Raw genomic sequence first — 25,657 nt, 5'->3', positions numbered from 1 at the left:
TTTTTTAATGTCAATATATTTACTATTAACAACATAAACACATTAATGTCGCTATATTAGTAGTCTCTAATTGATTGAGTACAAAATTCTGGGTTATTTTGGTGAAACTAGGGTATCAGGCCTTGGTTCAGGAACCAATCCCCCATTTATAACATTGTTCTTATGGGAAAATCGGTTCTGAGTTATTACGTTTCAACTTAAGTTGCGGTTTTCAAGAACCAATTGTGTCGTAAGTCCGAGGACTGCCTGTATGACAAAATGAATATTGGAGCAAGATAAAATAGGTGGTAGCGGGACAAGTAAGGAAAACAAAAAATGGATCAAGAGGAACTATAAATGGCAACAGCAGAACCAGTACTAGCTCCTGCTATCTGAAAAGTGAGGTTATCCACATTGGACCTGAGAAAGACAGATTGGGATGTTTTCTTATTGGGGAGAACGTAGAAACTGCAGAGTAACAAATGGATTCAGATGCCCATGTGCTGGAGTCACTAATAGCTAATGCACAGCTACAAAAATATTTTGGTCTTGGCAGATTCACCAGAATGATACAAGGACTTAAAGGGTTAAATTATGAGAAAAGCTTGCTTAAAATTGGTTTACATTCCCCTTAGTTCTGAAGGTTGAGGAGCGACCTAATTGAGATGTTCAAAATGATAAGAAGGTAAGTTGGAGGAGCTATTTCCTTTGGTGGAAGATTCCAGAACAAGAGGGCATAATCTTAAAATTAGAGTTAGGCCTATGAGGAAGCAAATTCCAGTGGAGATCAGTGTTGAAAGGCACCAGTTGGCAAAGTGCCAGCGAGTGCCAGGAACACAGCCCATGGAATTTGGGACAATTGTTAGAATAAATCAGCTACATTAATACCTTAGGGGTGAGCCAGGATTTCAATGAGTCATTTCTATTCATTTACTTTATGTAACATGATTCAACTACCAAATTAAGCTTCACACAAACCTCAGCCTCAAAATGCAGTAGGATGAGGCTTTAAGTGGGCCTTAATTGCCATGGGCTTAATTGGGCCACTGGCTGGAAGATGGCAGGGCCACCACCCCATCTGATTAAATGCCACCCCACCACCAAGCTTGCCTCAGGGGTGGACATTAAATTCCACAAGTGTATAGAAAAATCACATGAATTTTTTGTTCTTGTGATGTCAACAATGCTGGCAAGGCTATATTTATTAATAATTGCTTGGTAGTACAGAACTTGAGTATTGCTGAAAAAAGAGGCATGCTGTTGAAGCTTTTCATCTTGAACTCATCAGGTTAGATTCTCAGGAATACCAAATCTCAAGCAGAACAACAATTTATACTGCATAAGAAGAGGGTGCTGATTGATTGGCAATAGACTCTGATTGGTAGAGGCATTGCCATGGAGAATGCAGCAGGGAACAGTTAACTGCCAAGCTTTTGTTTAAATTCAAACCAGGCAGGTCCACTCTGATTGGTCAAGGCATTGCCATGGGGAATGAACCAGGGAATGGCTGTCCCCCAAGCTTTTATTTAGGTTAAAAAAGCACAATACTTGGACATGGTCTTTCAGTATGCAAAGAACAGGGCCCTCTCTATGAATATGTGTAGAGTGTAGCATGCTTCTCAAGAATTAACTGACAACCAGTTTAAGATTATCAGCTGGGCTCACAGTATGACTCATTTATGTGTGCTAGAAGCTACATATATTCATAGACAGGGCCCTGTCCTTTGCTAAAAAAACAGCTTTGATGGATTAGAAGGTGAGCTACTTAATTTTGAGTATCCTGTCTCTCTGGCTCTTCTAGCCATAGTGTTAATTTGTACATTCATCCACTGTAAAAATAAAATAAAGAAGGACAATACCAGGATGTGATTCAGATTGCTGATCTAACATACGTTTAAACTACACAAGATTTTAGGATCACAATTCCCTTCATCAAGTTATTTAGATGCATTTACAACATATGACAGTTTAGAATTCACCTACCACAATAACCGTCCAAGCCCTGAAAGCCTTTAAACTTGACAGTATTACAGTATCCATTCTTGTGCAATAGTTTGAGACAGGTTATCTAACCAGTCGTCAGTGGCTGTTCTAGAGTGTCATTGGGGGATGATGTTTCTTGGGGCTTCTTCCTCTCCATCTTCATATCTTCAGAGGAAGTTCAGCCGAAACCCTGTGAATGGGATTTCTGCTCAAGTTACGGAATGGGTGAAAGCCCAAGAAAATTCACCCCTATTGCATCTCTCAAGTCCCTAAGTGTCAGAATGTGAGTATTCTGTCGCCATGTTCATTTTTTCTTGATGTGTCAATAAAACACTTGTCTCTGATTTAAATTACAGGTTTTACAGGGCTGGCATGTGAGCAGAGGATAGACCCTTGTGCCTTGTCACCCTGTCAGAACAATGGGACCTGCTTTGCAGATGGCGCATCATATAGTTGTAACTGCAGTCCAGCCTATACTGGACCAGTCTGTGCTCAGCTAATTGACTTCTGTGCCCTTAATCCCTGCTCCCATGGCATCTGCCGCAGCGTTGGAACCAGTTACAAATGCCTTTGTGCCCCAGGTATGATAAATTGTCAATGTTGCTCTTTTTCCATATGGATGTCACAGTGGTACAGTGATTATTTTCATTCGAGGAAAGAAGTGACCCATGTGTTTGAAGGATATTTGCTTTAAGATAGTCCCATGGAACTCCAGCATACTGAGACAAAAATGGTTGAAATGGCCTGCCAACTTTAGAAATGATGGTGCAGTGCGATGTGACAAATAAAGTATTAAGCACTATATGCAGTGTCATAGAAGTAGGTAATGATCAGGGACAAAATCAGGTGAGTTAGTCATTCAGACATATCAACAAGACAGTTGGTCCATCAAGCCTGCCTTACAGTAGTATAGAGCAATTTATGCAGCCATATAATCTCCCAGAAGAGGCAAAAACCAGAGGAGAAGAATCGGGATCAATTTGGGGAGAGAAAATCACCTTGAAAACCTCTGCCCCAACCTCAAAGTCAATCAAGCAAGTTCCAGGAGATCACAACGAGTGGGAGACACATCCCCCCCCAATAACCACCTATCTTTTAAATTCTGTGATGTCAGCCAGAGTCACCCACTCCCGTTTGAACATTTGTATTACATCTGCACACACTTCTTGAGCCGCAACTCACTCCATGGGTTGAGAATCCTCTGTGGAAAGAAATAAGTCCTGACATTTAACCTCATTCAATCCTTATATAATTTATACACTTGTCCCTTGTCCTCTAACTCAAAAAGCCTATCCACATGGTTTGAGTGTATTCCATTAATTATTTTAAAAGAGCTAATCAAAGCTCCTCAAAGTCTATGCTTTTGTAGAGTAAAGGAAAACTCATGTCTAAGCCTATTATAATAACTTAGGCCCTTTACACTTCTCCAATCACTCACCATGTAATAGCCCCCAAACTTGGCGCAGTATTCCAAATGAGGCCCAACCAAAGTCTTAAACAAGGGCAGTTTACTATTTTTTCTTTATTCTTGATCATTCTGGCAATGCATCCTAATAGTATGTTTTTTTACTTTAGCCTCATGGTACTTCACGCACTATGACACTTTGGCCTTTCTCCAGCTCAATAGCATGGTGTGGTACACATTAGCCCTATGAACATACATAGGAACGTAGGAATTAGGAGCAGGAGTAGGCTATTCAGCCCTTTGAGCCTGCTTCATCATTCAATAAGATCATGAATGATCTGATATGGCCTCAACTCCACCTTCCTGTCTGCCCCCCATAACCCTTGACTCTCTTGTTGATCAAAAATCTATCTAACTCATTACATTTATTTGTGACAATCAGACAATTCATAACAGGCAACTGATACACAATGCCAGTTTTATGCCGGAGTAACAATTTGACATTCTATCTCTAAATCTCACCCTTGACTTTCACAGTCTCATTGCTTCAAAACACTTTAACTCTCCACAACTTAAGAAGGATTTTAAAAAAGCCATGGTCTTACTCTGAATCTACATTAAGGGAGAATTCTGGTTTAAATGGGTCATAGAAATAGAACTGGAGCTCTAACCTAAATAAAATAAGACTCTGTCCTTGCAGTTTCATTCCACCCACTTCCATAGATATAAATAAGAAAAGCTAACTTTGGCTTATCAAGGTCCATTGTATTTTTTTTATTTGCATAACAAGTCATAGTCAATCCAAAGCAAGGTCCAAGGCAGTGATACAATTCAAGGGTTCTGTTGGTTTATACAGAGCTCTTTGCCCTGCCTGAATAATGTGTCTTAATTCTAATGCCAAATGGCTGGATACCCCTTCATCAATGGGTCTTTTTTATTTTCTGCACTCTGTGGTGTCTGAATGGGGGTAATTCTGATTTTGTGCAATAATGTAAAATAGGTGATAGCAAATCGGCAGCTTGTTTTACATCTCTCCCCATTTTTATTTCCATCAATTCCATCTCACTTGACCCATTTTACACTATATTGTGCGCAGTCAAAATGATCCCCTTTGAGTCGAAGAATGTAGTGCCAAATTATACTTGTGTGTGACTTGACAGTGCAGCCTATGAGTGGTCCAAGCACCATAACAAGGATTGGTTCTTTGTGGACCTTCTTATTTCATCACTGGCAAGCTAACAATCTCAACCCTGTTACTGAGTGAGGCACAATGAGGCAAAGTAACTAGGCAGGTCACTCAGAATTGAATATATCCTTTTGGCTGGCTCAAGAACATCACAGCTAGAGATTTGGGAGCAGGTTAGCAGAGAACTATTGACTCATGACACAAGGGAAATCTAAAAAAAGGGAGAGGAATCATTTTAATGGGCATAAATAAGGAGAAACATATAAACTATAAATCTAAAAGTATTTAAAAATGTAACATATGATGTTTACCATAGGTATTGCATGGAAAAATTTTTTTTTTTTGTAAAAGCTGTATAAGATTCTTCTGAAATGTGCAGAACATGTCATTTGTCAAGACACTATAGGCAGGATAAAAACAGAATTACCTGGAAAATCTCAGCATATCTGGCAGCATCGGCGGAGAAGAAAAGAGTTGACGTTTCGAGTCCTCATGACCCTTCGACATAACAGAGTTCTGTCGAAGGGTCATGAGGACTCGAAACGTCAACTCTTTTCTTCTCCGCCGATGCTGCCAGACCTGCTGAGTTTTTCCTGGTAATTCTGTTTCTGTTTTGGATTTCCAGCATCCGCAGTTTTTATGTTTTTATAACTATAGGCAGGATTTTGGTTTCTGGGGCAGGACCCCCATGTCAGGGTCAAATGTGGGTCACAACCTTGTGCTGTGTGGGAAACAGTCAGCCAGCAGTGATTTCCCCGTATTGGCCTTTTAGTGGCCAGAGGGTAGGCTCACTGCTCACTAAGTAGAGTGGGCAGGCTCTCTAAGTTGGAGGGCCATTAGGAGGCCCTCCTGCTGGAAGAAGATGAAGACTACCGCTCAGGTAAGAGAGAGAAGGTGCCTCTATATTAACGCAGCCTCTCAGTAACAGCCAAGCCACCATCTTGGAAGGGGAGCCGCTTCACACGGTGGCCTGCAACCGCAGCTGTAGCCAGGCAGATATGGAGAGGGCCTCTAAGCCTGCCTGGAGTGCTCGCCTCACCCGGTCTCCTGCGCGAGGCCACCTAGCCTGTGACGCCTCAGGGGACTGCTGGCCAATTGGAAAAGTCTGATCAGTCTTTAACCGTAGATCTTAATAGGCCATTAGCTAACTCAATTGACTAACTGCCAGAGGTAGGATGGTGCTAGCAAGCCAACTGGCCATGTGACTTTCCGTGCCCACCCACCTCCATGTTCACCTCCATATGAGGCTAAAAATCCTGCCCTATATTGTGCTGAATCTCTCACAAAGTATCTCTCACAATTTCTACACGTGAATATTCGGGACAAAGCTACTCACAAGGAGCAGTGCCGCTGCTTCTACTGTTGCCCATTAAGTGAAGTAGAGATAATGGCTGAGACATTACTGTTGGAAACATTGACAAGCAGATGCTTGACAGGTTACTATGCCATTCCTTTGCCCACCATTTTAGTCGAGGCATTAACCCAGAATTTGTTAAGAACTTATGTATTCATATTGGTAACACTAACCTGTGAGCTACTGTAATGTTATGGTCAGGGTTATAGTTTGTCCAGGGGGGAGAACAACGTATTGAATGTGATTAACAATGTCAGAAGTTATGAAAATTATGACAAAGGTCATCACAGACATGTCTTGTGGGCATTTGGGGCAATAAGTTCTGCCTGTGGCTTGTATTAGGCACTAGCTCAGCAAATGAGTTAACATAAAGGATGGGGACAATTCATAATGTTAACTTCTCTGTTCTCTCCATTAATGCTGTCTTACCTGCTGAGAGTTTTTGAATATTCTGTTCTCTGCACCAAAAATGAATGTTATGTAGTGGAATACTGCCATCTATTGACCAAGCTAAAAAAAACAGAATTACCTGGAAAAACTCAGCAGGTCTGGCAGCATCGGCGGAGAAGAAAAGAGTTGACGTTTCGAGTCCTCATGACCCTTCGACAGAACTTGAGTGGTAACCAAGTTAACCTGACTTACACAGAGCTGTCAAAGTTGCATAAAAAAACTTTCTTGTCATATTTCTGATATAAGTTTTGTTTATTATTTATGTAACATTCAGGTGGAACCATAGTATAATAATCTCTGGTTAGAAAGTGTATGAAAACAATGGAGAAAAAAATGCTCAGTTGCAACTGCTGAGGATCTAAAGGAGTGCTCAGGAGACAGAATCGGTGACTGTAAATGATGCATCAGCTCCTCCTGAACCTCATGACAGCACATCCAACTAATTCAGTTCTAGTCAAGTTTGCCCCAGTTTCTCTGTTAGGAGTTGAGAAGTTTATCAGTAAGAGGGTTTGAAGCAGAGATAGTCAAAGACAGAGGGACATTACCTCCATGTTAAAGCATCCAGGAAGATGTTATATTTGCATCTAGAAAATGACTAGATTAAAGCACTGGTGGTTTGGTAATTGTTCATATCAATTGGATCTTTCTCTACTTACACATTTTTTCTTCTAGAGTTTGCATGGACACTCAAAAACTCACCACCAAAATTCACAGAGCAGAAGATGCCATGGGGTGCATTTTCCACATAGTGTAACCCATTGTGAGAAAAGCTCCTGGTGTAACCTGGGAAGGAAATCTGTTCATTTTCACAAATTCTCCTAAAAATTGAGCCATTGCCCAGAGGTGGATTTCCTCTTGTTTGTAAAGTGCTGCTGTATAAATAATGTACACAGAGATAAGTGTAGTGCTTGCTGATGTTGGGATTGGGCTTGTTGAGGCTTTTTGCATGAAAACGTTTAATACTGTCTTCAATGCAGAAGCAATTCGAAGAGGGAGCAACCAGAGTTGGACAATATATGCAGCAAGAAATGCAGCCTTGCCAGCTCCTGAGATCAAATATAACTATTCTTGTCCAGTAAGGTCAAGCATGAATTTATGAGCAGAGGTGAAGCTCTCCAAGAGGCATATTTTCCTCAGTGCATAAAGTTATTGAAAAAATGCTGCACACCATCACAGTGATGCAGGTCAGACTGGGGCAGTATTTTAAAGCAGGCTCAAGTGGAACATAAATGCCAGTGTGAACTGATTGTACTGAATGGGATGTTTCTATGCTGTATATCCTATGTATGTAATCTAGGCAACCATTATCTTGGATGCTGTTGTTAGGTTGGGGAACCTCAATCCAGTTCCTATATGGTACAAGTCCACAGTACAAAGCTGCCCATAGTTATACTTCAGGCCATGTTTATGTATACTTCGTTCATAAATTATTAATGTAGATCAGTTACTGTCTTTTGCCCTCAGGCTCACCTTCAGCTGTAGTCTGAAGCAGTCATTGCCATGAGTGCATGTAACGATTGAAGTATGAAGACATTGTTCTCCACAGGTTACCATGGTCTGTATTGTGAGGAAGAATACAATGAATGTCTTTCAGTACCTTGTCAGAATTCAGGCACCTGCAAAGACTTGGTAAATGGGTATGAATGCCTGTGCCCTCAAGATTATGAAGGTAGGTCATGGAAGTCTGTGTCTTTGAGACATATATTTTTGGTCATTGAATAAATTTTTTTAGTTCTGCAGAAGAATATACCTTTAACTCTTTGACTACTTGAAGTGTAAGTTTTCTAAATGCATATACCTTTCTATGTGTACCCATGAAGCAATTTTCCTGGTTACAATGTTCTATCATGAAGAGGCCAAGCAAGTCCCCATAGGGAGGTGGAACTAGAGGGAGAGTTGTTAACCTCCAGACCACTGTTACACATCAGCAGTGAGTTGTAGAACAGCATTTGTTACAGATCTCAGAACAACTCATTTGCCTGTCCTCCCTCCCCCACATCCCCGGCCAAGATATAAAGTGGGAGAAGGAGAATCCACAGAAGTCAGAAAATGCATTACAAGCTGGACCAAAAAGGAAAGAGAAAATGAAATGCATAAATAAAAGAGAATAGTTATGCAAACAAGATCAGGACCTGGAACCTTGGCCAATTATCACTTCCCATTCTGAGGCCAATCATAGTGCTCCAATTAGAGTTAACTCAGTAGAGGCCAGGGATCAAATTTGGAATCTTGTACGCTGAATCTATCTTCTATGCTGAATGGTTCAGTTAAACAGTGGATAAACTTATTGAGAACAGTGAGAGAGGTTGAATATTTAGAGTTACATATGCAACTGAAATCAAGCTGCAGTTGAAACTCATTATTTCACACTTTGTCCTGAAAAACCTTTCATCCATTTCTGATATTAGAGACTCTTAATTTACTTGCTTTATCACAATAATTTTATTACCTTCTGAAACGTGTGCATAGGCCTCAGTCAAGTTCTCTGCCTGTCGCAGCTGCTACCCTTCCCATGTCAACCCTGTCCTCTGCCACCCTTAAGTACAGAATCGTCATCAAGGCAGAGCATCCTACGGGAGATGCTGATTGTTCTTGAGTCATCCCTGTTCACAATAACTCACAATAATGACATTTTATCACATTGCTGATTACCCCTGAATCATTGAAATACAAGAGGCATTCACTCCTTGTCAAAAGCTAAATCTACCTCGTTTTGTTTGCATCAAAATGGCAGCATGCCAACAGTTAGCCGATAATCAACATTGGACTGGCACTGCACTCTGCAGCACTGTAGAGTGGCAGGTGGGAATAATTCTGTCTGACCAATCGCATGCAAACAGTCTCAGTCAGGCTATGAGGGACGATGCAAAAAATTGGAGGTGATGTTTAGTAAGGGCAGAAACCTGACATAGTTCACCTACACATCGCCTGACAGCAGACATGCTGAAGGTGGGTAGGGAGAAATAACCAAAATAGCAGCTTTGCCTTCACCTTGGAATTCTCTCCTTAAAACTCATTGAGTCGCTACTTCACTTTTATCCTTTCATCCTAGGTTACCCCATAAATTTTACCTCATTGACCAAGCTTATGTTAGCTAATATCTCCTTATGTGGCTCAGTACCAAACTTTGTTTGATAACACTTCAATGAAGCACCTTGGGACATTTGACTACATAAAAGACAACACATAAATATAATTTGTTCTGTAATTTTGCTTCATTTATTTCCAGGCAAACACTGCGACCTCTACAAGGATCCCTGTGCCATGATCAGCTGTCAGAATGGAGGCACCTGTACCAGCAAGGAGCTGAATGCCACCTGTCTTTGTGTACCTGGCTTTATAGGCAAGTAGCACAGAACAGTAAAGGAACTAATTCTAAGACCTTTGAATTTAGACTTCTAATTGTTTTGTGAAGAACCTTCTCAGCCTAAATCTGCCTTAAACTTTGCTAAGCAGCTGTTCTCAATTGTATGTCACATGCTGAATAGAAGATAACATATAGCATGGTGCTGTATATTGTAAATGTTTCAGTATCAAATATACTGGATGCACAGCATGCATGAGGTAGAATAGAACACCTTATCTCAGCTCTGCATGGCACACAGAGTGGGTATAGAAGTATAGAAGAGAAAAGAAAGAGAAGGAAGAAGTGTCTTACAGAAGGAGGGAGAGATTTAAAAAAGCAATCATAGTCAAATGGCTAGTTAAGAGATGACAGCGAAAGAGGAAACCTGAAAATCTGAAAGACAAAGCAAAAGTGAGAGGAAGACGGAGAGAATGAGGAAATGAGCTGAAGATAAAGGGATAAATTGTAACAAAAAGATCAAAGTAAAATTATTTTTTGTCCTGAGACATGGTGCAGGTAATCAACTAGTGAATAGACTTGGGGCAGGACTTTAGTCCCGCAGGTGGGCGTGTGTCTGACCCAATTGGACGTAAAATAGCATGTGTAAAATAGTGCTTTTGTGCTCACTATAGAGCGTATAAAAAACATTCCAGTTATAGCTGCAAATCAGCAGGTGAAAGGAAGGGAGGGACTTGGTGAAATTGAAATCACTGGGGAAACAGTGCTGAGCAAATTGATGGAGCTGCAGGCTGGCAAGTCCAAGTCCTGATGGACTACATCCTAGGGTCTTAAAAGAGGTGGTTAATGAGGTAGTCAATGTGCTGGTGTTAATTTTCCAAAATTCGCTAGATTCTGGAAAGGTTCCTTCAGACTGGAAAGTAGCAAATATAACCCCTCTGTTCAAGAAAGGAGAGAGGCAGAAAACAGGGAACTATAGGCCAGTTAGCTTGATGTCTGTCATGGGGAAGTTGTTAGAATTGATCATGAAGGAGGTTATAGCTGGGCACTTAGAGGAGCTCCAGGCAATTGGAAAGGGTCAGCAGGGTTTTGTGAAAGAAACATCATGTTTAATCAATTTATTGAAATTTTTTGAAGGAGTAACATGCGCAGTGGATAAAGGGGAGCCTGTAGACGTACTGTACTTGGATTTCCAGAAGGCATTTGATAAGATGCCACATCAAAAGTTATTACGGAAAATAAAAGCACATGGTGTAGGGGGTAACATATTAGCATGAATAGAAGATTGGCTGGCTGGCAGAAAGCAGAGAGTATGCGTAAATGGGTCTTTTTCGGATTGGCAGGATGTAATGAGTGGAGTCCCATAGTGGGCTGTACTGGGGCTTCAACTTTTTACGATTTACATCAAAGAGTTAGATGAGGGGAGCCAAGAGATGTTAGCTAAATTTGCAGATGACACAAGGATAGGTAGGAAAGTATGTTGTGAAGAGGACATGAGGAGGTTGCAGATAGATAAAGATAGGTTAAGTGAGTGGACAAAGATTTGGCAATTGGAGTTTAATGTGAGAAAATGTGAAGTTGTTCACTTTGGCAGGAAGAACAAAAAAGCAGAGTATTACTTAAATGGAGAATGGCTGCATAATTCTGAGGTGCGGAGGGATCTAGTTGTTCTAGTACATGAGTCACAAAAAAGTTAGTATGCAGGTACCGCAAGTAATTAAGAAGGCTAATGGAATGCTATCCTTTATTACGAGGGGGATTGAACATAAAAATAAGGATGTTATGCTTCAGTTATACAGGGCATTGGTGAGACTGCACCTCTAATACTGTGTGCAGTTTTGGTCTCTTTATTTAAGGAAGGATGTAATTGCATTGGAGGCGGTTCAAAGGAGGTTAACTAGACTGATACCTGGAATGGTTGTCTTATGATGAAAGCTTGGACAGACTGTGTTTGTTTCCACTGGAGTTTAGAAGAGTGAGGGGTGATTTGATTCAAGTATACAAAATCCTGAATGGCCTTGACAAGGTGGACGTGGAAAGGGTGTTTCCTCTTGTGGGTGAGTCCACAACTAGGGGGCACTGTTTTAAAATTAGGGGTTACCCTTTTAGGACAGAGATGAGGAGAAATATTTTCTCTCTGAGGGTTGTGCGACTTTGGAACTCTCTGCATCAGAAGATGGTGGAAGCAGGGTCATTGAATATTTTTAAGGCAGAGGTAGATAGATTCTTGTTAGGGAAAAGAATCAAAGGTAATTGGGGGTAGATGGAATGTGGAAATTAAAACACAAGATCAGCCATGATTTTATTGAATGACGGAGCAAGCTCGAGGGGCTGAATGGACAACTCCTGTTCCTATTTCTTATGTTCTTAAGTTCAAGTATGTCGGATGAGCGTCCTGACATCATCACACACTTGAGCGATATTTCGGTTGGTGAGCAGGTGTGAAAGTCGGCAGTGCGCTTGCCAACAATTAAGAAGCCTAATCAATTAATTAAAAGCTCTTTTTTGCTGCCCCTCCAACCTTACAGTTGGTGGGTGGTTGAATAGGCCAGGCAGCCTTTGGGTTTTCTAGGAAACCTCATCCACGGGCGGGATGAGGCTTCCAACGTTAATTTAAAAAAATAAAAATGTTTTGACATGAGCATAAACATAATAAAAATTATGTGAGTAAGCCCTATAATGTTTTTCGCATTTTCAAAACCTTTATTTTCGTTTTTACAATTCCTCAGCTCCGTGAGGCAGCTCCCTACCTTCAGGGAGCTTTCAGTGCTCGTTTCCCTGCACATGCGCAGACTTTTGCACTCGCCCTCCTCCCACCCCCACCCCAGCAGCGCTGAGCTTCTCAGTCAGTGTGAAATCGTGGTCGGGGGCTGATCGCAGGCAGGAGGCCATTTCCCGTCCACTCCCAGGCCTTGCCCGCCCAACGACCTGAAAAGCCTGCCCTTGTTCTAGTTTATGTAAATGAAGTTGACACTTAAGTTGGCTTGTCTTGTGTCAGATATATCCCAGACATGCTAAATGACAAGACGGTAATTTTCAGCTTCTACACCAGTAAACTCTGGAAGTGGATTGTCTGCCTTTGAGAGAACTGACCTGATTTCCTTTCCGTTGTTCTCAATGTCTGCAACAGGCAAGCATTTTACCACCCAATAGCTATGACCAAATGACCCGCAAAGAGCATCTTCATCCCTTGTATTCCAATACAGTAAACTCACAAAATGCACGGCTACTCTCTGCAAACTGTAACAGTTCTGAGTGAAGTCGGCTTGGGCAATCTTATTTCAGTTCCAAATGAGTAAGCATCCAATACTGCCCAAAGCTTATCCAGTGTTGAAATGATGGTCTCACCTGTTGTGGTTTACCAGGAAAGCAGGTATTCTGAGGGAAGAGTTGCGGAGCAGTGTTTGAACAGACTAGAGAGGCATTTAATATACATCTGGTATATTACACAAGTCTAGGAATGAGTGAGTGGTACCAGCATATTGATTGCCCAAAATTTTAAAAGTTATCTATTCCAAAACCACCATTTCTCACACTGAAGATGAACTGGCATCAAATGCTTTGTTTTGTACTAAGTCATGCATTCAATCTCCATGTGAGAAATGTAGAATGACACAAAGGGTGCAGTTGGCCACAATAAAACATGTATTTTCCTTTTCTTTTTACCCAACACTAGTTGTTACATTAAAGAATAATTTTATCCTACTGAGTCACTATACCTAACTGGGGGCTTGTCACACTCACTAGGCTGTAGGACATTGAACCAATCCACATTTCAGCAAAGGAGCAAACATGGAGTGAAACTGCACCCACGATCACAGGCACAAATCTGCAGCTCACGCAGCAAAGCAGGTCGATGGCATAACCTGCAATGAAGACATTGCTCAGGTTTATGTGGTAAAGAGCCATTACCTGTAATTGTGTGACAATGACGGTGGGGGGGGGGAATAAGAGAGGAGGCAATGAGAGGAGGGACAAGAGAGCCTTACAGGTAAAGGAAGAGGAAATATAAAAGAGTATATAGAAGAAAGGGAAACGGGAGTAAGGGCCAAACTGAATGTAAGACAGGGGATCTGCATATGTCGGGCGGACTGGGCAGCAGCTGGTGGAGCTGGACGCGAAGCTGATCGCCGCCTGCGATTGGCTGCACGCTGCCATTTTACGTGGGCCAATTAAGGGCTGCCCAGCGTGACGCACGGCCGGTAGTGCAGCACTACCTGTGTGGGCGGGGAGAAGAGGGAGAGGCGGGGCATCCGTGCGGAAGAGCGCAGCAATCTCCCTGAGGCACGGAGCTGCCTCAGGGAGATTAAGTTGATAGCAAATTTTTTTAATAACGGAGGAAAAAATTTATTTAAGCATGTCGCATGAGCTGGGAAATGTTTGTGAATGGTGCAAAATTTTATTAATTATTTTATAAAACCTTCAGGAAACCTCACCCTGCCTTTGGATGAGGTTTCCTGCAAAACATGAAGGCCGCTTGGACTCTTCGCTTTGCTAACAAGCTTAACTGGCTTTTTAATGGTCTCAACAGGCCGTTGACAGTTTGGCAGGCAGCAGCCACCTTTGGCACGCTCCCACCAAGCGAAATATCTAAATGACGCACGATGATGACAGGACACACACCTGCGCCATTTTGTGCATCAGCGACACCCAACACGGACCCAGTCCCACACGCCAACAGCAATATTCTGGCTAGTGAGAAGAAACAGAAGCAAAGAGGAGAGAGAATGAAAGAAAACAACTGCACATCCATAGCAGGACCCATCTGATTTTCCATCCCTTTAAATTAATAGACAGGAAATCAGACAGATTTCATGAGTGATGTATGATCCTCCTGCCAGACTTCCACTTTGTGCTGTATACAGGTGACCTTTTACGCCAAGTGCAGTGACAGGAGATATACCCCATTTAGTCACAGTTGTTGTACTGACGCCAAAAGTCTGACTTATATTACAAAAATGGTTTCCTAAACAGATGTAATAGGGATGATTAAGAAGTTATCACGAAATTGGAAGTTAAATTAGTTTCTGTCTAGGTTCCCTTAATTTTCTTCAGAGCAATTTATTCAGAATCAGCTAAACCAGCGCAAAGAATAGCGGGGAGGTGGTGGTGTAGTGCCTAGTGGTATTCTCACTGAACTAGCAATGTCCTGGGGACCTGGACTTGAATCCCACCAAGGCAGATGGTGGAAGTTGAATTCAATAAAAAAATCTGGAATTAAAAGTCTGATGATAACCACGAAACCACTATTGATTGGTGTAAATACCCATCTGCTTTACTAATATCCTTTAGGCCAGGACTTTGCCCTCATCAGGCTGGCTCAGTGGGGGCTGTCGGAAAGCCGAACACTGCCCAGGATCGGGGCCTGACTGCGATTTCATGCTGGCGGACCGATTAAGGACTGCCCAGCGTGAAACATGTGCTGCAGAGCTCGGCGCTGCTTGTGTGTGGGGGACGGGGTTGGGGAGAGGAGGGCGCACAGGGAACTTTGCGCGAGTGCGTGCAGGAAAAGCTCCCTGAGGCACAGAGCTGCCTCAGGGAGGATTTTAAGAAATAAAAATAAAGAATTTGAAATTGTTGAAAAACATGTCCCCTCCTGTGTCTCTGTCACATGAGCAGGGACATGTTATTAATGAAATGTTTAAAATTTTATTTCATTTTTAATAGCTGTTGGAAACCTCATCCCACTCGTGGATGAGGTTTCCTAAAAAATCCAAAGGCCGCTTGGCCTTTTCGCCCGCCAGCTAACCGTAAGGTTGGATGGGCAGCGAAAAATTTAATTCAATTGGGACTTTAACGGCCTTAATGGTTCATTGTTGGTGGACACGCTGCTGACTCACGCATGCGCCGGCCGACTGAAATATCGCGTGGGTGAGCGATGATCGCCCATCATTTTACGCTCGTTCGAGTTAGGCGCCACCTGCCCGGTGAGCTAAAAATTCTGGCCTTAGGGAAGGAAATCTGCCATTCTTACCTGGTCTGGCCTACACGTGACTCCAGATCCACAGCAACCTGGCTGACTCTTAATTGCCCTCTGAAATGGCTGCAAGCCACTCAGTTCATGGGCAAATAGAGATGGGCAACAAATGCTGGCCTTGTCAACGATGTGCTCACAACCCATCAAATAATGAAAAAAATATCCAGCACTACTCGAGTTTCAGTGATATACACAAGAACTAGGAGCAGGAGTAGGCCATTCTGCCCCTCAAACCTGCTCTGCCATTCACTAAGGTCATGGCTGATCTGATTGTGGCCTCAATTCTGTGCCCCCATTAAGGTTCAAATCCCTTGCTGATCAAAAATCTACCTAACTCAGCCTTAAATATTTTCAATGAAGCAGCCTCCATTGCTCTCTGGGAAGAGAGTTCCACAGACTAATGATTCCCTGATAGAGAGAAAGGAAAATTCTCCTTTTCTCAGTCTTAAATGGGAGACCCCTAATTTTTAAACTGTGTCTCCTGGTTCTAGATGCCCCCACAAGGGGCACCACCCTCTCAGTGTTCACCATTTCAAGTCCCCTCAGGATCTTATCTATTTCAATCAGATTACCTCTCATTCTTCTAAGCTCCAATGGGTATAGTTATCATAAGATAACTCCTCCATCCCAGCAATCAGTCGAGTGAACATTCTCCGAATTTCTTCTAGTGCAATTATATCCTTTCTTCAGTAAGGAAACCAAAACTTTACAGAGTATTCCAGATGTGATCTCACCAACACCCTTACAACTGTGGTGTAAATTCCTTTTAAATTCAATTCCCCTTGCAATAAATGCCAATATTCTATCTGCCTTCCTAATCACCTGCTGCACCTGCACACCAACTTTTTGTGATTCATGTATCTGAACACCCAGATCCCTGTGTACCATAATGTTCTGCAGTCTCTCTCCATTTTTTATAATATGCTGCTTTTCTATTCTTCCAGCCAAAGTGAACAAGTTCACATTTTCCCAAAATATACAGCATCTGCCAAAATTTTGCCCACCCTCGTAACCTATCTAAATCTCTCTGTAGACTCTTTATGTCCTCTTAACACCTTACTTTCCTACCCAAGTATGTGTCATCAGCAAATTTAGCTACCATACATTCAGTACTTTTATCCAAGCCATTGATATAGTTTATAAATAGTTGAGGCCCCAGCCTCTGATCCCTGTGACACTTCATTAATAACATCTTGCCAACCCAAAAATGACCCATTTTCCCTAATCTCTGCTTCATGTTAGCTAACCAATCCCTTCTTCATGCTAACATATTACCCCCTACACCTTGAGCTCTTATTTTGAGAAGTAACCTTTGATGTGGCACCTTGTTGAACACCTTTTGGAAATCCAAGTTCCCCACATCCATGTTGCTTTTTACTTCCTCAAAGAATTTTAATAAATTAGTCAAGCATCATTTCCCTTTCACAAAACCATGTTGACTTTTAATTATTCATTCAACTATGGTGGGCAGGCTGCCGATTTTGGCATCCGCCCACCTAGTGTTCCTATGGCGATTAGCTCGGGGGTGGGCAGGAAGGTGGTGGGCTAGCCTCCCAACATATCTTACATGCACACCCCAACCCCTGCCGAAAACCCACCCGGCAGGGTCCATAAAATCCAGCCTCGTGTAAATGCATTAAATGTCTTGTTAAGGTTTTAGAGCAGGATAACTGTCAGATGACCAAGGTTGCCTTTAGAGTTTGACTCAGGCTTCAGGTAGCGAATGATTGTAACTAATCAATTAATTGGTAGTTTCTTGAGAAGATATGCATGATGTTGCAGTGTTTAATTTCTAGTCACAGGAATGTTTGTTTTAGTTTGTTGTGTTCATGCAATGGCAGTACTGTTATTATCAAATTTTGTGCAGTTAGACTCCTCCTGTGCCCTTTTCAGATGTTCACTGTTGTTTAGAAGTGTTGAAAAGACGCAGTTGGTAAAAGGGGATTTGAAAGCCAATTTTTTTCCTGCAACAAGATGCGACTCATGGGGCAGGATTTTACATTCGCGGGTGGGTGCATGCCCAGACCGATCGGGCATAAAATCACACGCGGTGACATCGGGCGGGTGTCCTGACATCATCGCGCAGTCTCACGTTCTTTCGGTCAGCAGGCACACACTAGAGTCGGCAACATGCCCACCAACAGTTAAGAGGCTTATTAAGGCCCTTAAGCAAGTAATTAATTTGGATTTTTCGCTGCCGATTCAACTATTCAGTTGGCGAGTCGGCGAATAGGCCGGGCGGCCTTTGCATTTTGAAGGAACCCTCAGCCACGGAAGGGATGAGGCTTCCAATGGTAAGTAAAGAACGCAAAAAAAGTCTTTTCCACTTCATTTTAAACGTGTCCCCCTTCACGTGACTGAGTCACATGTGGGAACATGTTTATATCGTTTATTAAATCCTTATTTTCCTTTGTCCAAACCTTCAGCTCCCTGAGGCAGCTCTAAGCCGTCAGGGAGCTGTCAGCACGCGCTCGGTCACACATGCGCAGACCTCCACGCTCACCCTCCTCCCGCACCCCAACAACGCTGAGCCTTTCTTTCACCACACCTTTTACGCTGGCTGGCCGTTAATTGGTGAGCCGGCGTGAAATCGTAGTCGGGGCCCGATTGCGGGCAGGGCAGCCCATTTCGTGGCCGCTTCTGGGCCCGCCCAGCACACCCTCCCAACAAAGGGAAAATCCTGTCCATTGGCTTCATCCTGTGCAGGCGTCTGTGAACGGTAATACAACCTTACTAGCTGTGCCTTATTCTCGTATATTCAGTCCGTACAGAAAAAAAGAATACTGTCATGAAGATGCGTTCGTCAGGAAGCTCCATCTAGGCACATCGCATGCCCCGACCAGGGAAGAAATGCAATATCAGATCAGGCTTACGCCTGACATCTTATTCTATCTTTCTCATTCAGAAGCCGAGCAACCTTACTCCGCAATTTCCATCATGTCCCAGTTCTATATTTCAGACGGGGTTTCTAATCATTTATGCAGGCAAAGCGTTTCAGTTCCAGTTGTGTAGCAGTAATTGTCCGTCGTTTTATTTCTGATTGACCATCTTATTTTAATGCCAGCAGAAAAAAGTGTGAAATCGATGAAACTAAAATATTGCAAGTTATACAATGGACAGGCATTCTGCTCCACCCGGTAACTACCCTGGAGACAAGTTCAAAACTTACTCCTTTACTGTATCACCATGGTGATTAATTCAGCAGAGAATCCTGGACCATGGTTTTTGCTTGCAACCAATCAAAACTCTGCCAAAAATACCACCACGCCTACAGTCCGTGCAATTGCCCATAGCACAGGATATTACGGTCCCGCCGAACTGAATGGAGATTTAAATGGCTCGCTGCATCCACAGACGCGCCGCACAGGGCCATAAATTCCTGGCCATAGTACCTGAGGAGGGGGACATTTTACTTTCCAAAATGTTCCTTCCAAATTTAACCATGGCTTCTGCCATTCTTCTGTTTGTGCAGGTGAAATATGTGAGGCTGATATAAATGAATGCGATAGTGATCCTTGTCATCATGGAGGGACATGCCTGAACCAAGAAAATGGCTACACCTGCCACTGCCCACATGGCTGGGTTGGAATTCACTGCGATGTCCGTAAGCACTTCAGGCTTCTTCAACCTGCCACTTGTGATGCTGTTTAGCCCTTATCAGGAACTACACTGATGGTCCTCTCACTTGCCTGGGGACACATTCATTCCAAATGTCTTTAAAAGTGTTCCATACCAATTATTTAATGGAGGAGGACACTGACTATTAGCATAAGTGTACGGGGTTCACTCTTACCTCAATTAACGCAGCAGCAAGGAACGTGTGCTGCCCATGTTTGAGAGCTTGCTTTTTTCCCTGCTGGAAAGAATCACAAGTTCCAGACAGTGTTGAATAGTAATGATTTTTCTAAATCTATAATTCTAACCTTTTTGGCCCCACTTTGAGAAATTTGTCCTCCTGTGATCCACCCAATGAATCCCGAACTGCAGGCTACATTGATTTTGAGCTCCAAGAGATTTGGCCAGAGTGGATAATAAGTTATCAAGAAAAGGCAGAATGTGTGGGGCATTCATAATGTTCTCTTAATTCAAAATCACTAAAGCCTTATAATTCTATTTTTTTAGCACTAACATTTCATTTTGCTGGGATATTTACATTACTAAATTCAAATTATTGGATAATTCAAATGTTTTTAATATCATAAACAGTTATTAAGGGAACGCCTAGAGGACTGTAGCTTTGCCTTGAATATCTCCATCTGTTTGTGTGTAGACCTGGAATGGAAGTCTGATCGGATGGCAGAGAGTCTCAATAACATGCCCCGTCACTCCCTCTACATTATCATTGGAGCCCTCTGTGTGGCCTTTGTCCTGATGCTGATCATTTTGATTGTGGGGATCTGCCGCATTAGCCGCATCGAGTACCAGGGCTCTTCCAGACCATCTTACGAAGAATTCTACAACTGTAGGAGCATTGACAGTGAATTCAGCAGTGCGATAGCTTCGATCCGACATGCCAGGTATGGGTGTACAACATTATTCATCATTTTGGTAACTTAAAAATATTTTCCAGCGCAAACAAGTAAAGGAACATAAAAACATAGAAAATGTACAGCCCAGAAGGAAGCCATTTGGCCCATCATGTTTGTGCTGGCCAGTTTCAAGGTATCCAGCCTAATCCCGCTTTCCAGCTCTTGCACTATTCAGTATCCTAGAATTTATTCCCATTTCTTGTTTGCCCTCCCAAATGTGTTATCTCACACTTCTCCAGATTGGATTCCATTTGCCACTTTTCTGTCCATCTGGCCAATCCATTTATAACTTCTTGCAATCTCCAGCTTTCTTCCTTATTATCTGCCACACAACATAGATTCGTAGACCCACAAACTCATAGACATTTACAGCATGGAAGGAGGCCTATCATGTCAGCACTGGTCAACAAAGAGTTGACTATGCTAATCCTATTTTCCAGCACTTGGCCCATAGCCCTGGAGGCTATGGCAATGCAAGTAAAGATCTAAATACTTCTTAAATGTAACAAGAATTTCTGACTCAACCACCCTTTCAGGCAGTGAGTTCCAGACTCCCACCACCCTCTGGGTGAAAAAATGTCTCCTCAACTCCTCTCTTAGCCTTCTACCTCTTACTTTAAAGCTATGTCCCTTGCTTATTGACCCCTCTACTAATGGAAAAAGTGCCTTCCTATCCACTCTATCTATGTCCCTCATAATCTTATACACCTCTATCAGGTCCCCTCTCAGCCTTTGCTGCACCAAGGAAAACATCCCCAGCCTATACAATCTTTCCTCATAGCTCTGACCCTCCAGCCCAGGCACATCCTGGTAAATCTCCTCTCCACCCTCTCGAGTGCAGTCACATCTTTCCTATAACGTGGTGACCAGAACTGCAAGCAGTACCTCCAGTTGTAACCTAACCAGCATCTGCAAACTTCTTTAACCACACCCCCAACATTTAAGTCTAAATAGACAATGGAAAGTACGGCACCTAATATTGACGCTGGTGGAACTCCACTGGAAGCAACCTTCCAGTTATAAAAATATTGGTCAATCAATACCCTTTGCTTCCTATCAGTGAACCAATTTTGGATTCAGTTTGATACTTCCCCTTAGATCTCACGGACTCTTATTTTTCTGACCAGTCAGCCACGTGAGACCTTGTTAAAAGCCTTGCTAAAATCTATGTAGATTACATCAGATAGGCTACCTTCATCAACCTCTTTGTTACCTCCTCAAAAAATGCAATGTTACCAATGATTGCACCACTGTTAGGGGAAATCATAATTGTGGTTCTAATCTGTCCCAGTGCTATCAATCTCAATATAATGTGTGTAAATTATAGTAAAAATAAATATTTTTCATTTTTACTATAATTTACTTAAATTATGTTGAGATTGATAGCACTGGGACTTTGAATATTTTTCATTTTTAGTGTGGGGTGTTATGACAGCCTTAAGGTTTAGCCCCACACACCCTTGAACTCGCAAAGATTTCTCTTCTGTACTTGTTCTTATTATAGTATGTGTCCTCACATTCTCTCTCTCTGGCCTCTTTAATTTTTTTTAAGGTTTGGCAAGAAGGCCAGGCCAGCAATGTACGATGCAACCCCTGTGGCCTATGAAGATTACAGTCCTGATGATAAACCGCTGGTCACTCTCATTAAAACAAAAGATTTGTAAAGCATAGCTCATCCCTAATGGGTACAAAAAAGGGAAGTATAAATACAAACACACACACACACAAAACACAAACACTAAATATTTTGAAGACAATGTACTGCTAGAAGATCTAAGAGATTTGCTTTTTGAGCTAAATTGTCATTTTCCAGTAGTTAATCATATGAACCAATTTTATGCTGTATATTCCAATTGAAAAATGTTTGTGTTTCTAAACTACTCGCTATGTTAATGAAATATATTTTCAATGTTGCTGTTGACCTTAAAAGATATCTATCTTATTAGGTTATGAACTATTTACAGAAACTATAAGAGCTCTAAGCTATAGAACCTGGGTGTTGTTATATTTATGTTTCCTTGTCTCTGTGAAATAATAATGCACCATGGCTTGTAGGAAATTAGCCTTGTTTTTGATAGCTCATTTCTTTAGCTCATTTTATTGGGAAAGTGGGTGGCACAGAGACATGCAACACTGTCCTTTCAACTCTGTCACTTGAGAATGAGATCTGCCCAAAATACTGGGATTAATTTCTCCCCTGTGTGAACACTCAAATTGTCCAGTTGTTGAAAATACAAGGACTGCCTGCAATTTGTCACAAGGTTGGCAGTCTCATTAGAAAGGCCAGAAGAATGGCCAATTGGGAAACGAAGGTGTTGCTGTGCTCCACCCGATACCAAACAGAAACTGCACCAGATCCAAAAATTGATCCACAAATAGTGGAAAAATGTTCTGTTTCCCATTTAATCAGCTTTTTGATGGGCACAGCACCTCTTGCTTAACAGTTCCCTAATGATGTAATCAACACCCACTGTAAAGTTATTTTTGAAAAGAAAAGCAAGAAAACAAAGATCGGTTCAAATTAATACCGATTCTTTGAAACTATTTAATTGTTAAAAGGAGTCGTGATACTGAAATGCCCCTTTAAATTATAATTCTCAAAATGAACTAGGATGTGTTGTGCTCAATATTTAAATGTAAAAGTAATTTCTACATGCTATGGTACTTGTTTTAGTGAATATACCTTAAAGAGGGAGCCTCATCATTAATACCTTTTTCAAAAAATCAGTTATGAATATTCGTTATCATTAAAGTTTATTACTGTGGAGATTTTCAAAAAAAGATCTCCTTTAAACAATGGTTCATTAAAGGAAGAATTAACTCATACAACTTAGAAGACCCTAATGATAATAAAGGAGCTGATTACCTTGGCACACTAGTGAAACAGAAATAATCTGAGTTAATGGCTATCGCACTACCGGTATTAATTCAGCTCCTACCGTTCTATCAACATCAGCATCTCTTCCCAGACACTTGTCCCGCCCATTAACCAATACATCATGGTTGAGCATAAATAGCCCCCAAAAATCAACATACACAGACTAGGATAAACAGAAGGATATTAAATGGGCACATTGTGTTACTGGGGAGCTTTTAGTTGGAGTAACTGACAAAGCCATATTATTATTAAAGCCATGATCAACCTGCTGCTAACCTGCCAGGAAGACAGATGTTATCTTTTTCCAAAGTAAACCTTTATGATATGCTTTACACATTATTTCCATAAATTAGTTCTAATTCCATGAATCAGAATTCAAAAGCCCAGAGCACCAGGTACCGCAACAACCTAAACGTCTAATTTCCACATTTTGCTCCCTTATTACAAATCAGGTAAATTGTCTACAGAATGATTTTAATGTTAATGGAAGCTATTATAACTTATTTAAAAAAAATACAGGCAAGAATGTTGAGAGACTCGCTCTTTAGATGCCTAGTTTTTAGTAATGCATATTGTAATGACACTTGAAGAGGTCTATGAAACGTGAAACTGCTGCGCATTCCTATTAAAGATGCAATGAAGTTTAAGGAATGATATTGCACTCCTCAAGCAAAATTTTGTTGTTATATGCAAGTTGAACATTTTAGTATTTGCTTCAGTTGTTACTGCTAGGAACATGATCTTGTACTATCCGTGTGTTTTTTGTCATTTTTTGCTCTTCTGTAACTGGTATTTTTTTTTGTGTGGGGTGGTGGGGAAGTGTTGTCCATCAAAGTTTTGAAATGTAATGTGTGTCTTGAATTTCCAAAGTGCTCATTGGTCAGCCCCTATTTGTGACAGAAGTAGACGATTCAATTTGCTCCATTAAATTCTTGCATTGAAGCTGTGTGTTTAATGAAACAATAAAACTCTCACACAAAACAAGCATCCTAGTAGCAATGCAAAGGTCTTTGTGGTCTCAGTTCATTGTGTTTTTAATTAATTGGACTGGATGATAAATCTTGCACACTTGCAGCGCAAAACCTTATGCAGCTGAGAGCATGTACTGAGGAATTACACTCACACGCAGCCCATGATTTTTCATCCATCAATTTTAATAGGCAGGGAACTCTGGTCCACATGGGCATGATGTTCCAATATCCCAGTGGATGCAGCTCCAACCTGGGAACGTGCAATCAGAAAATTTATCATCAGATGTTAATTTTTACAGTTTCACTTCTAGAATTAGGTCATATCGATTAGCCTTCTTGGTGCTTACAAGGATTCTAGTTGAAATTGTGGTTGATCTTAATTGATCCGAACATGGAGACTGAAACTATTTTAGCTGCAAATCTTGCTCCTGTCAGAGGTTACTTGTATATCCAGCATAAAGTAGCAATTTAAATGGCAGCTGAACCCTTTATGAATTCCTAATTAAAGAGTTTTAAGAACATACCCAGTTTATTTGAGGTTGGAGAAGGTTACAGAGATAAATGGCCTAAGTTTAATTTTATGACAGTGTTCCCTTTGGGTGGAATCTTCTGCCCCTAGAATTCTGCAGAATTTTTAGCTGAGTGGGCAGGCGTGCGCTCGACCTGTTCGAGCAAAGAAATGAAGTGCGATATTTTGGTCAGCAGGCGCGCAAGGGGAATCGGCGGCACGCCTGCCGAGAATGAACAAGCCCATTAAGGACATTAAAGTCCCAATTGAATTAAAATTTTCGTTGCCTGTCCAACCTTACGGTTGGCAGACAGGCCAATCGGCCAGGCAGCCTTTGGATTTTTTATGAAACCTCATCCACGGGTGGGATGAGGTTTCCAACAGGAATTAAAAATACAATTAAAATGTTCAGATCTCACTTATAACATGTCCCTGCTCATGGGACAGAGTCACGTGAGGGGACATGTTTTGAACATCTTTAAATTCTTTATTTGTGTTTTTAAAAATCTTCAGCTCCCTGAGGCAGCTCTGTGCCTTCAGGCAGCTTTCAGTGCGCTCGCCCTCCTCCCACCCCCCACCCAGGCAGCGCTCAGCATTGCAGCGCCCGATTCACGGGCAGCCAGCGTGAAATCGATGTCAGGGCCCGATCGCGGGCAGCAGTTGGCTTTGTAACCACCCGTGGGGCCCGCCCGCCCGACAAGGTAAGAATCCTGCCCTGTAAGTGTGAGCGGGGACCATTTTCAGCTGCTGGGAAGTTCTCGGTGGGCATCCCCAATAATCGTACAAATGAGCACTTAATTATTTAGATTGGCTACCTGTCATTGCAGGGCAGGTATCCTCTGCAGGCGCTGACCCACTCCCGGAGAGATCCCCCGGAGGCAGCAAGATATTGGGTCATATATCGAACACTTCATTCTCAGAAATTCCTGCCCGGTCCCATTTTGGAGTCCACCCCATGGGACCAGAAAGACTCCGTCCTTTTTTCCTGGATTTCTCCCACCGGAGGAAATTGTTTCTTTCTATCCATCCTATAGAATCCTTCTGGCATTTTAAACACCTTGAGCAGATCACATCTCAACCTTATAATCTCAGGGGAACACAAACCAACTTACACTCTGTCCGCCCTTTAAACC

General features: G+C 42.0%; 1 protein-coding gene across 1 annotated transcript in view; it reads left to right on the top strand.

The window, feature by feature from the left end:
• Nucleotides 1–24,029, top strand: part of dner (delta/notch-like EGF repeat containing) — a 297,241-nt gene extending 273,212 nt beyond the window's left edge. Inside the window, exons 8-13 of the mRNA XM_041182998.1 lie at nucleotides 2,319–2,543; nucleotides 7,904–8,026; nucleotides 9,587–9,700; nucleotides 19,111–19,242; nucleotides 19,909–20,155; nucleotides 21,720–24,029. Coding sequence (XP_041038932.1) covers nucleotides 2,319–2,543; nucleotides 7,904–8,026; nucleotides 9,587–9,700; nucleotides 19,111–19,242; nucleotides 19,909–20,155; nucleotides 21,720–21,831 — 953 coding nt within the window. The 3' untranslated portion in view covers nucleotides 21,832–24,029. The remainder of the gene's footprint in view (nucleotides 1–2,318; nucleotides 2,544–7,903; nucleotides 8,027–9,586; nucleotides 9,701–19,110; nucleotides 19,243–19,908; nucleotides 20,156–21,719) is intronic.
• Nucleotides 24,030–25,657: the final 1,628 nt, after the last annotated feature.

Source organism: Carcharodon carcharias, chromosome 2 (genome assembly GCF_017639515.1).
Source record: "Carcharodon carcharias isolate sCarCar2 chromosome 2, sCarCar2.pri, whole genome shotgun sequence".
Taxonomy (NCBI): Eukaryota; Metazoa; Chordata; class Chondrichthyes; order Lamniformes; family Lamnidae; genus Carcharodon; species Carcharodon carcharias.
The sequence above is the reverse complement of the archived record's forward strand: the minus strand, read 5'-3'. Positions and strand labels throughout refer to the sequence as shown.